A 13,502-nucleotide genomic window follows, 5' to 3' on the forward strand; every position below is an offset into this window, starting at 1 on the left:
CTAAAATCTATTTTTTTTTTAAGTTTACATCTTAAAAATTGATCCTAGCAATAAAGTATTATCAGGTGCATATAATGTATAATCTAATGTTGGGAACTATTGACAATATGTACTATTCAGTTTCTTCAGAAATTATAATTTAATAGGCCTACCCATAAGACCATCATGTCTGTAATAGACTTACCTGTAAAACTATTACATCTGGGGCCAGCATCATAGCATGGCAGGTAAAACCATCGCCTGCAACACCAACATTCCATATGGGTACCAGTTCGTGTCCCAGCTGCACCACTTCTAATCTAGATCCCTGCTAATGGCCTGGGAAAAGCAGCAGAAGATGGCTCAAGTATTTGGGACTGCACCCACATGAAGACCCAGATGAAGCACCTGGCTTCATCCTGTCTCAGCCTTTGTCATTGCAGCCATATGGGAAGTAAACCAGTGAGTGGAAGATATCTCTCTCTCTTTCTCTCACTCTTTCTCTCTCTCTTCCTAGCTCTGAATTGCAAATAAGTAAATAAACCTTAAAAAAAAAAAAAAAAAGGAAAAAATAAAGAAAAACTATCATGTCCAGGTATCAGCATGTGGTTAAACTGCTGCCTGCAACAGTAGCATACTATCTGTGAACCAATTTGAGTCCGTTTCCTATCCAGCTCCCTGATAATGTGTCTGGGAAAGCATCAGAAGATGGCCCAAGTGCTTGAGTACCCATGGCCCAGGTGGGAGACCCAGATGGAGTTCCAGGCTCTTGACTTCAGTCTAGCCCAACCCCAGCCATTGTGGCCATTTGGGAAGTGAACCAGTAGATAGAAGTTTTCTCTCTCTGTAACTCTGCCTTTCAAATAAATAAATATTTTTTTAGAAAGGAAATTATCCTAGTCCCGGTCGGGGCACCGATCCTGTCCCAGTTGCCCCTCTTCCAGGCCAGCTCTCTGCTGTGGCCAGGGAGTGCAGTGGAGGATGGCCCAAGTGCTTGGGCCCTGTACCCCATGGGAGACCAGGAGAAGCACCTGGCTCCTGCCATCAGAACAGCGCGGTTCGCCGGTCACAGCGCGCCAACCGCAGCGGCCATTGGAGGGTGAACCAACGGCAAAGGAAGACCTTTCTCTCTCTGTCTCTCTCTCACTGTCCACTCTGCCTGTCAAAAAAAAAAAAAAAAAAGAAAGAAAGAAAGGAAATTATCACATCTGGATTAAGAAACGTTATAAAATTAATGTGACTACTATTTTGCATACAAAAAAAGTCTAAGTAACTAAAAAAATCAGGACTATTTAAATTATGTATAGTGAACAAAGATCTTGGATTACTACTGAAAAGAATGTGTAAAGGGAAGTGTGAAGCAACTGGAATGGGATTCAGATCTCTCATTTTCTAGAGAAATGCATAGGTATTGAGCTTGTCAGTCTGACATAACCAGTGAAGGAGAACTTGTCTATTGAGATGAAAAATCAAGATCTTAAATAAGAAAGGGATCTAACATCTACATGGAAGTAATTGTTTTCAGTTGCATTCTCTCAGTGTCTTTGTAAAGTAAATACACTAGGTTTTCATAAAATTACTTTTCATCTATGGATCTGACACCTTTTAGACAACTTTTTAAAAGTTTCCATGAGCCAGTCATTTCCTTCTGGCTTTAGTTTGATTGTTAAAGATCCATTAAGTATTAGCGTACAATAATACATTGATCTCAATATGTCCTTTCCAAATACTTTTCCCAAAAAGCTTTGTATAGAGATCTTTACTCCTGTAGAAAACAAGCTTATTAAGTATCGCCATTATTTTGAAGAGCATGATGCTGATATTTACCCCATAGTTCTGATAAGGGGAGAATATAGTGTTTCTAGATGAGAAGTTCCCATCCTGGATGGGTCTAAATGAAATATCACTGTTCATTACGTTATTTAGTTAGAACAGTTGTTGCACTTCAGAAAACTGGTAAGACAGTTTGCTACCCACAAAGATTTGTTTGTGTGAACATCATTACTCTCTTCTTTGTTGCCCACTTGCTAAATGTGGCCTTAGGCAGTTTCATTTTTGTCTAAGTACTATGCTTTTCTGCCAGTGTAATGGATTTCCACCATGATTGGAACACAAAGATCCCAACATTGAGAATTTAGCTTTCATTTTGGTATGAATGTTTTGAGTATTTATTAAATCAGAAATGACTGATTTGTGGATTGACTCGTTGATGAGCTTACGTCCATTTGAAGCATCAGGATCCATTCATTAACTACCGGGAAAGAATAGTCATCAGCCATCATCCAAAGACCAGTTCAACCCTGCAAGGGTCATAGATGTTATGCTATCAAGACAACAGGCAGGCAGATGCAGATTCCTAAATTGCTCTGGCAATAAATGATAAAGTGAAAGTAGGGGCTCCTATCAGTTTATCTGAACCTCATTTTAAGATTTTTCCCCAAATTTGATCCTCGTTTCTAAGGTTGTGATTTAAGAGTAATGAAAAGCTGTTTCCATGAGCTCACTGTCCACCTGTATTTCATGTTTCCTTATAGTTGGATTTGATCACAGATCTGTTGGGCACACCATCACTGGAAGCAATGAGGACGGCTTGTGAAGGCGCTAAGGCACACATACTCAGGGGTCCTCATAAACAGGTAAAGGAGGAGGGAATCTGTACCTTGTAACCATCTGTCTCGGCAGATTTTCCCTTCCATTGTAATAATATGTTGAGAGTTTATTTAATAAATGTCTTTATTTAAAAAGACATACTTGGAGGCGATGTTGTGGCGTAGTAGGGACAGCTGCCACCTGTGATGTCAACATCCCATATGGATGCTGGTTCAAGACCTGGCTGCTCCACTTTTGATCCAGCTGCTTGCTAATGCACCTGGGAAAGCAGCAGAAGATGGTCAAAGTACGTGGGCCTCTGCCACCCTCGTGGGAGAACCAAAAGAAGCTCCTGGCTTCTGGCTTTGGTCTGGCCCAGCCCTGGCCATTGCAGCCATTTGGGAAGTGAACCAGCAGATGGAAAATCTTTCTCTCTCTTTCTCTCTCTCTATCTATCTCTATCTCTCTATCTCTATCTCACATGGTCTTTCCCTCTCTCCCTCTAATCTGCCTCTCAAATAAGTAAAATAAATCTTTTTTTAAAAAGGAAAAGAAAGCGACAGAAACAAAATTTTTTAAAAAGACTTTTTTTTTATTATGCCCTCATATAAGAAAATTTTGTTAAACCAAATAAAATATGGTCATTCCCATACCTTTGCATATCTTTGTAGCACCTTTGCTAATAAATGATCTCTGACTTTGTCTCTGCTAGTTTGTTTTTTTTTTTTTTTTGGAAAGTAGAGTTACAGACAGTGAGAGGGAGAGAGAGAAAGCAAATTGTCTTCCATTCACTTGTTCACTCCCCAAATGGCCGCAACGGCCAGCACTGGGCCAATCTGAAATCAGGTGTTGGGAACTTCTTCCGTGTCTCCCACTTGGGTGCAGGGACCCAAGCACTTGGGCCATCTTCTGCTGCTTTCCCAGGGCATAGTAGAGAGCTGCATTGGAAGAGAAGCAGTCGGGACTAGAACGGGCATCCACATGGGATGCCAGCACCACAGGCAGAGGATTAACCTACTATGCCACAGTGCCAGTCCCTATCCTAGTTTTTTTATATGATGGGGAAAGTTACTGGAGATACAGCTTTGACCTGAGAACCATAGCCTAATACATTTTTATTAAGATGTCCTTTCCAAATAGTGAGCCAGAATATTTGGTGTCTCTCATTTCAGCCAGGAATGTGAAGCATTTGCAATTGTACTCTTGGCATGAACACAAAATCATGAATGTGAATGTTGTTAGAAAAGAAGTGTGAAGAGAGATTGCCAGATTTGCACCTATCATTATTACTTGATTCGGCCAAGACACTGCTGAGAAAGACGAGATCATTTTTATCTTCACCCTGTTGATTTAGCAGAAATTTTTCACATATTTTCCTAATTTCCTTTGGACTAAAACTTAATAATATGAGGAGTGAGAAAGGAGAAAAAATTTTCTAGGAAAAGCAAACTGAAATGGGGCAGATGAGGCTTGGACAGGTTGAGCTGGCAACTGATTTTCCTGGTTTCTGCCTTCTTTTCCTCTCTGTCTCTCTGTCTCTCTGTCTCTCTCTCTCTCTCTCTCTCTCTTTTTTCCATTAATGTATTGTGTGGGGCAGGGGAGCATGTGCACTACTGGTTCGCTGCCCCAGAGGCCCACAATCGCCAGGGTTGGCCTGGAGCTGGGAGCTGGGAACTCAACCCAGGTCTCTGTTACTTGAATAATCACTGCTGTCTCCCGGGATGTGCATTAGCAAGAAGCTGGAGTCGGCTTATATTGATGCCAGGTGACTCCTGGGGGATGCAGGCAGCTATACTAAATACCTACTCCCATGGTTTCTTTTAGGTTGGACTTTGAGAGGATCCGATCGATCATACCAAATGACAGACTGAGTTTAACATTCTTCTCTGTCACTAGCCAGATATTTGGTCAAGGCCTTGCCTTCCCCCTTGCAGTTCCCGCTGTTTAAATCCAGCATGACGCCAGAGCATTTGTTTTCAGACATAAAGGGCAGTGCTGAGAAGTGTGTTCTATTCTTAAAAAAAAAAAAGTAGAAGTGTTATGTCTGTATTTTAAATAGCCTGCTGATGGTTATATCTTTTTGGTTGCATTTAATTTAGAGCTGTAAAATAATTTGAGGCCTTGACACCCCTAGAAGAACACAGTAAGTCTGGACCTACTAGGTTTACATTGTAGAAGGAAGTAACAAGATCTATTATGTTCTATTTTTTGGCCAGTGTCAGGAGCACTAAACTAATTTATCAATACCTTATGGTAAATGTGTCCTCAGAAGAAGCACAAAAATTTTCCTCTTTTACTACCCTTGTTAGATCAGTGAGTCTTACCTAGCTAGAGATAGCCGGTAACGAAAGTGATAAAGACCAGATTCCTTTGTGCCACACTTCATCTCCAGAGAAGTTTCAACTATTATTGCTAATGGTTGCCAGCTAATTAATCCTCTGTGGCAAAGAGTTGCTATACAACAGTGGAGAGAGCAAGACTTCATGGGGAATTTCCTATTTGCTGTCTAGAAGAGCTCAAAAATGTATTTACTGTAACAAAGTCAGTGAGCAGTCCTTTTTTTTTTTTTTTTTTTTTAATTTGACAGGCAGAGTTAAGACAGAGAGAGAGGTCTTCCTTCCATTGGTTCACCCCCCAAATGGCTGCTACTGCCCGTGTGCTTTGCCAATCCAAAGTCAGGAGCCAGGTGCTTCCTCCTGGTCTCCCATGCAGGTGCAGGGGCCCAAGCACTTGGGCCATCCTCCACTGCCTTCCCGGGCCACAACTGGACTGGAAATGGGGCAACTGGGACTAGAACTCAGCGCCCATATGGGATGCCGGCGCCGCAGGCAGAGGATTAACCAATTGAGCCAGGGTGCCAGCCCCAGTGAGCAGTCCTTTGGGCATTCCTGGCAAGTGAGTCCTTTTGCTCCTAGGAATTTTAAGAATTGTTGGAATAGAAATTATATGAAATTTTTTCCCTTTATATAAATTAAAAAATAAAATTATAAAAATGTTGTTGGTACTTTCTATTCAATAAAAATATTGAATATCATATTTTCTAAAACAAAAGGAGGAAGAAAGGAAAATTTGAAGTTCCTTTTTACTTTAATAAATTACATAGGTTGAGATTTCTAACAGAACCCTTTCATGTACTTTTTTTTTTTTTAAGATTTATTTATTTATTTGAAAGTCAGAATTACACACAGAGAGAGGAGAGGCAGAGAGAGAGGTCTTCCATCCAGTGGTTCACTCCCCAGTTGGCCGCAATGGCCAGAGCTGCGCCATTCCAAAGCCAGGAGCCTGGAACTTCCAGGTCTCCCACGTGGGTGCAGGGGCCCAAGGACTTGGGCCATCTTCCACTGCTTTCCCAGGCCATAGCATAGAGTTAGATTGAAAGAGGAGCATCCGGAACTAGAACCGGTGCCCATATGGGATGCCGACGCTTCAAGCCAGGGCATTAACCCGCTGCACCACAGCGCTAGCCCCTTTCATGTACATTTTTAACACAAATTTGCCACTTAACATTAATGCCTCCTAAAGTTTAACGTTTTGCTTAGCACCAGTTTTACCACTAAAACAGTAAAAGCAGTAGCATTTGCTAGTCTTGGTGTTGAATATTTTGATTTTAAAGAGAAATCTATGGGCCAGCATCATGATGTAGCATGTGAAGCTGTTACCTGCATACATGTCCCCGCTGTTCCTCTTTCAATCCAGTTCTCTACTAATGGCCTGGGAAGGGCAGCAGAAGATAGCCCAAGTGTTTGTGCCCCTGCCACATGGGAGACCCTGGCTTTGGCCTGGGTCAGCACTGGCTGTTGCAGCCATCTGGGGAGTGAACCAGTTGGTAAAAGATCTCTCTTTTATCTTTCTCTCTCTCTCTCTCTCTCTCTCTCTCTCTCTCGCTGACTTGATTGAGCTAGGAGACCATTTCTGCTCAAAGGCTAGATATACCTTGCCCAGACTTGACAGATTTACCTTTAAATTGTTTATAACCAGACTGCAAATGGTTTTCTCAGAGTCTTTGAACACTAACCAGAGATTTTGTGTAAACTATTCCTACCATATGTATAACTAAATAAATGGAAACGAATGTAGTATATTTCCTGGTTCCATTTTTCTGCCAGCATTGAAATCACTTTTTATTTATATTTTGATCTTTATATATACTATCACCACTCTCAGGAGAAGCTGACAGGATCTTGAAGTTCCTTACCTATACCACCAGTCAGATTCCATCTTTTCCTTTTCTATCCCCTACCCTCAACCAGGCCCCACAATGCACATTTACATGTCTCTTGTTAGTCTGTTAGCTCTTTGAAGATATCTCCATTTATGTTACAACTTTGGTTTTTTTTGAAGATTTATTTTATTTATTTGAAAGGCAGAGTTACAGAGAGAGATCTTCCATCTGCTGGCTCACTCCCAAATGGCTGCAACTGCCAGGACCGGGTCAGGCTGAAGCCAGGAGCCAGGAATTTCATCCAGGCTTCCCAAATGGGTGCAGGGACCCAAAGACTTGGGCCATCTTCTGTTGCTTTCCCAGGCACATTACCAGGGAGCTGGATTGGAAGTGGAGCAACCAGGACTTGCACTGGCGCCCATATGGGATGCTGGTGTAGCAGGCAGCGGCTTAACCTGCTACGCCACAATGCCAGCCCCTTTATTACTTTATTTGAGAAGCCGAGAGACAGAGAAAGACAGCTCCTATCCAGTAGTTCATTCTCCAGATGCCTGCCTGGCCAGTGCTAGTCCAGGCCAAAGCAGGTGTCCCATGTGGTTGGTAGCTATCTAACCGCTTGAGCCTCACCTGCTGCCTCCCAGGGTGCACATTAGCAGGAAGCCAGAATCAGGAGCGGAGATGAGACTTAGACCAGGGAACACCAGTGTAGGACGTGGGCATTCAACTGCTGCCTTTCTGCTAAGCCAAACCCACCCTATCCCAGCATCTTCAATGAGAAAAATCATTATTATCTCAATGTATGCAGAAAAAACGTTTGATATGGTTCAGTCCTTTTTAATGTCTTAACCTAATACGGAAATTTTTACAAAAGCTTATAGAAAAAAATTAATGGTTATTAATTTACCTTTAAATTTTTTATTCATTTTAATTTTCTGTTTGAAAGAGAAACAGACAGATAAAGATCTTCCATCCACTGGTTTACTCCTCAAATGTCCACAACAGCCAGGGCTAGGCCAGCCTGACACCACGAGCCTAGTTTCAGTTGAAGTCTCACATATGGGTGGCAAAGACCCAAGTATCTGAGCCACCCTCTATTACCTCCTAGGTTTTGCATCAGCAGGAAGCTGGATCAGAAGTACAGAGCCAGGACTTGAACGCAGGCAATCTGATAAGAGATGTGGGCATCCCAAGCAACAACTTAACTGCTGCACCAAATACCTGCCCCTAAGAAATTCTCTTGATGAATTCCGTTTAACTTCATGAACAGGCAGAAAGAGAGGTATAACATATTACTACTTATGTGAAATATAAATGGACGTCTGTAGAAGGAGCCTCTGACGTTTATTACAGAAGATTCCTAGTAATCCTCAGTGAAGCTGCTTGGACTAATTGGAGGTCTTCTTGGGGCAGCTCCATGCTACTGTATTTTTCCTCTCTTTTTTTTTTTTTAAAGTACTTTATTTGGCTGGCGCCGTGGCTTAACAGGCTAATCCTCCGCCTTGCGGCGCCGGCACACCGGGTTCTAGACCCGATTGGGGCGCCGGATTCTATCCCGGTTGCCCCTCTTCCAGGCCAGCTCTCTGCTATGGCCCAGGAAGGCAGTGGAGGATGGCCCAAGTCCTTGGGCCCTGCACCCCATGGGAGACCAGGAGAAGCACCTGGTTCCTGGCTTTGGATCAGCGAGATGCACCGGCCGCAGCGGCCATTGGAGGATGAACCAAGGGCAAAAAGGAAGACCTTTCTCTCTGTCTCTCTCTTACTATCCACTCTGCCTGTCAAAAAAAAATAAAAATAAAATAAATAAAAATTTTTTAAAAAAGGTACTTTACTTGAAAGAGAGAGTTCTGCATCCACTAATTTACTGCCCAGATACAATGGCAACAAGGTCTGGGCCAGACTGAAGTCAGGAGTCAGGAACTCCATCTAGATCTGGCACATGGACAGGAACCCAGCATAATAGTTGAAAGTTTGGTATATACTAGTCATTGTCCTAAATGCTTCTTCTATATTTCTCTTAAATCCCACAGCAACAATATAATATACCATTATTATTCCTTTTTACAAATGGGAGATTCATTACAAGGATTTTACAAAGGTTATATATAACATGTTTGAGGTCATAAACTAGATCTCAAAAATGAGTTTTTCTACTCCAAAACACTGTTCTTCGCTAGTATACACTCCTGGCACCTAAACCTTCATAGCAGATATCTTAAAAATTTCATTTGTATATATGCCAACAATGTTAGTACTTATAAAAGATTAACAGTCTTAAAGTGATCCTCACCACCCCCAAACCAAGTCTCTTCTGGATTGATTTGTGAATATCTTTCCAGACATATTTTTCTGTTGACTTATTTTACATATATTTGTACAAACAGATACATATGCTATTGTTAGGGACTTTTTATTTATTTATTTTTATATTTTAAAGATTTATTTATTTATTTGAAAGGTAGAGTTACAGAGTGGCAGAGGGGTAGAGAGGGAGAGAAAGAGAAAGAGTGAGTTGGGGACTTTTTAAAAACTACAGATATATTTATAGAAAGAGAACCTGACTATCTTAAAGCCACAGATTACTGCCTCAAATTAATCTCCTTCTGTGACAATATGTATACTTTCACATAGTATATTGGTCAAGACTTATATAAAACTGAATTCAAATTTGCTTAAGCAAAACAGGATACATATAGGCTCATATAACTGAAAAGTCTTGAGCTTCATCTGATTTGAGAACCCTGTCAGAATTTATCTTGTCAGATAATGTTCCATACCAGGAATCACTCCTATCCTCTTCACTGTTTTCCTATTATTGACTTAATTTTCAGACTTTTCCCCATTTGTTGCAAAAATGGAACCAGCAGGGGCATCCCATATGGAACTGATTTGGTCCCAGTTGCTCCACTCCCAATCTAGCTACCTCTTGCTGGCCAGGAAAAAGCAGAAGATGGCCCAAATGTTTGAGTCCCTGCCACCCACATGGGAGATCCTGATAAAGCTCCTGGCTTCAGCCTAGCCCAGCACTGGCCATTGCAGCTATCTTGGGAGTGACCCAGCAAATAGAAGATATCCCTCTTTGTGTCTCTCCCTCCTCTGTAACTCTGCCTTTCAAATAAATCTTAAAAAAAAAAAAAAAGAAAGAAAGAAAGAGAGGTGAAACCAGCAGACCACAGACCAGGACTACATTCTGCTGTCTGAGCCATCCTTCTGAACAGAACTTCCTAAATAGCTCTAGAAGTCTTGAGGTAGTTTGGAACTGGTATAGCAGCTTACTTGTATCAAGCGTCCACTTTTTTTCTTACTTTCTGCTATACCATCTTTAAAATGTTGACTTCGAGCCGGCGCCGCGGCTCACTAGGCTAATCCTCTGCCTTGCGGCGCCGGCACACCGGGTTCTAGTCCCGGTCGGGGCACCGATCCTGTCCTGGTTGCCCCTCTTCCAGGCCAGCTCTCTGCTGTGGCCAGGGAGTACAGTGGAGGATGGCCCAAGTCCTTGGGCCCTGCACCCCATGGGAGACCAGGAGAAGCACCTGGCTCCTGCCATCGGAACAGTGCGGTGCGCAGGCCGCAGCGCGCCTACCGCGGCAGCCATTGGAGGGTGAACCAAGGGCAAAAAGGAAGACCTTTCTCTCTGTCTCTCTCTACTGTCCACTCTGCCTGTCAAAAATAAAAAAATAATAATAATAATAAAAATTAAAAAAAAAAGAAAAAGAAAAAAAATGTTGACTTCGTATTCTAGCTTATCATCTCATGGGCCCAGTGTAATGTAGCTTGTCTAGAAATCATATCCTTCTTCAAAGCAAGAAAATGCGGACAAAGGGAACACTGGCATTATTTGCCCTTTTCATCAGGTAGGCAACAATTTTTGTAGAAACCTGCCTAACAAATGTCTGCTTATATATCAGCATCCAGAGCTGTGTCATATGTGGCCTCTCAGTTGTAATATAGCTAAAAAGATGAGTATTTAGGTCATTTAGCTTTTCTGTCCTATACCCATTATGTCCCATCAGCCTGTATATAGAACACCTGTACAGACTTAAACTGAGCACTTATGTGCTCTGTAATAAATACAGCACTTGGCCGGCGCCGTGGCTTAACAGGCTAATCCTCCGCCTTGCGGCGCCGGCACACCGGGTTCTAGTCCCGGTTGGGGCGCTGGATTCTATCCCGGGTGCCCCCCTTCCAGGCCAGCTCTCTGCTATGGCCCAGGAAGGCAGTGGAGGATGGCCCAAGTGCTTGGGCCCTGCACCCGCATGGGAAACCAGGAGAGGCACCTGGCTCCTGGCTTCGGATCAGCGAGATGTGCCAGCCGCAGCGGCCATTGGAGGGTGAACCAAGGGCAAAAAGGAAGACCTTCCTCTCTGTCTCTCTCTCTCACTATCCACTCTGCCTGTCAAAAAATAAATAAATAAATACAGCATTTATGGTAACTTTGGAATAAATATTATGTTGTTGAAATATTTGCCGAATTGAAAACTTGGGACAGAATAGGTTAAAAAGTCAATAAGAGTAAAAAGGGTTGGGAGTATTTGTTGGGCTAGCCATTCTGTGATGTGCCCCTTGCCTGTTTTAGACCAGGTACCTATCCTGGAGCCAGTTGTGGTACCCAGAGGAATAATATCACCTGATTGGGTAGGCTTGGGTCTGGTGCTCCTCCTTGGAGTCAGGAGATTAAAGTCAAGCCTAACCAAACTATTTGGTTTTGAGAATGAAAAAAGAATGATCCCTAAGAGTCAGGGAATTCTGGTCAGACAAAAACACCGTATGGTATTTTTTATTGTCTCTTTTTAAAGCTCAAAATCCTGGATGAAGGGAAGCTTAGATGCCAAGTATCTGTTAATAGCATTGAAAAGTCTATTATCAGCCCTTTAGTCCTTTTGTTCATCTCTTAAAAGGTTTAGGGCTCATTTTGTTCAGTTTGTTTTCAGCTAATTGTATCAGAAGTAGATAGAATATTTTCACTAACGTGGAAATAGTCCTGTCTGTTGTCAGGGACCATTTCTTATATTTAATAGACTCAAAAAGATGTTAGAGAGTTCATTCAGTTCAAACTTATTTTATAGGTAGGTGTTTCTTTTCTGTCACCTCAGAGTGCTTCCTATAGGATACTGTGCATTGTACACACTCAGTGGTGCTGACTGTTCATTACAGTTTCTTTGCTGTCAGCTCTACAAGTCTAAGATTTATATATAGTTAGGTGAAAACACACAGGAGGTCTGCTCAGCCTCACCCACTGAACTGTGGCAATCAGCACTCTGAAGTTAGACTGTGATGACTGTGGCATGTCATTTAGGGCCTCTCACCCACATCCAGAGCTCATCCATGCTTCATTTCACTGACAAGTAATCATAGTCATTAACAAAGCACACTCTCCTGTCCTCATGACTCAGCACCAGCAGCCACTCACTCCCACATTGCTAAGTGACTTACAAACATGCAGAGCAAACAGAAACTGGACTGGTGTAATTAAAGAAGGAAAATTAACATGTATGAATGTTGAGAGAATTGGCAAAAACTTACTTCTAAATGAGACATTTACGGTATATATATATATATTTTTTTAATTTTTGACAGGCAGAGTGGACAGTAGAGGGAGACAGAGAGAAAGGTCTTCCTTTTTGCCCTTGGTTCACCCTCCAATGGCCGCCGCAGTAGGCGCGCTGTGGCCTGCGCACCGCGCTGTTCTGATGGCAGGAGCCAGGTGCTTCTCCTGGTCTCCCATGGGGTGCAGGGCCCAAGAACCTGGGCCATCCTCCACTGCACTCCCTGGCCACAGCAGAGAGCTGGCCTGGAAGAGGGGCAACCGGGACAGGATCGGTGCCCCGACCGGGACTAGAACCTGGTGTGCCGGCGCTGCAAGGCGGAGGATTAGCCTGTTAAGCCACGGCGCCGGCCACATTTACGGTATATTTCTAATTTTTTTTTTTTTCATATTCAAACTGATCCATTTGCACTTATAAGAAATAGAACCTTCTTGGCCAGCACCGTGGCTCACTAGGCTAATCCTCCGCCTGTGGCACCAGCACACCAGGTTCTAGTCCTGGATGGGGCACCGGGTACTAGTTTTGGTTGCTCCTCTTCCAGTCCAGCTCTCTGCTGTGGCCCAGGAGGGCAGCAGAGGATGGCCCAAGTACTTGAGTCCCTGCACCCGCATGGGAAACCGGGAGGAATGTACCTAGCTCCTGGCTTCGGATTGGTGCAGAGCAGGCCGTAGCAGCCATTAGGGGAGTGAACCAACGGAAGGAAGACCTTTCTCTCTGTCTCTCTCTCTCTCTCTCTGTTTCTCTTAAAAGAAAAAAAAAAAAGAAAAGAAAAGAAATAGAATCTTCTTGTCTGTTGCTGATATCCTGGGACAAACTTGTTTTAACCATAATGATTCAAGGGAAAAGGGAGGAACTGGAAATCCAGCAGCTCTAGCACGCTTTCCTGTGGAGCCAGTTTTAGGAACTAAATAATTAGTGGTTCACTCCCCAAAAGGCTGCAATGGCCTGAGCTGCTCTAATCAGGAGGCAGGAGCTTCTTCCAACTCTCCCTCGTGGGTGCTGGGAACCAAGCACTTGGGCCATCTTCCACTGCTTTCCCAGGCCATAACAGAGAGCTGGATTGGAAGAGGGGCAGCCAGGACTAGAACTGGCGCCCATATGGGATGCCGGCGTCGCAGGTGGAGGATTAACATATTGTGCCACGGATCCGGCCCCATGTGGTTGTCTTTCTGAAGAAGTAATGGCATAAATGAACTGACTCACTCTCTGCCATTTTTTTTTTTTTAAGA

At 43.1% G+C, this 13,502-nt stretch overlaps 1 protein-coding gene across 3 annotated transcripts in view; it reads left to right on the forward strand.

The window, feature by feature from the left end:
* Window positions 1–13,502, forward strand: part of NLK (nemo like kinase) — a 186,601-nt gene that overhangs the window by 156,883 nt on the left and 16,216 nt on the right. Inside the window, exons 7-8 of one of the 3 annotated variants that reach the window (XM_062216154.1) lie at window positions 2,514–2,615; window positions 7,836–8,055. The exons of 1 other annotated variant lie outside the window; for it this stretch is intronic. In XM_062216154.1, the coding sequence (XP_062072138.1) occupies window positions 2,514–2,615; window positions 7,836–7,958 (225 nt within the window). In that variant the 3' untranslated portion in view covers window positions 7,959–8,055. Of the gene's footprint in view, window positions 1–2,513; window positions 2,616–7,835; window positions 8,056–13,502 lie in introns of those variants that run through there. One more of the 3 variants, XM_062216152.1, reaches the window with a different exon arrangement.

Source organism: Lepus europaeus, chromosome 18 (genome assembly GCF_033115175.1).
Source record: "Lepus europaeus isolate LE1 chromosome 18, mLepTim1.pri, whole genome shotgun sequence".
Classification (NCBI taxonomy): domain Eukaryota; kingdom Metazoa; phylum Chordata; class Mammalia; order Lagomorpha; family Leporidae; genus Lepus; species Lepus europaeus.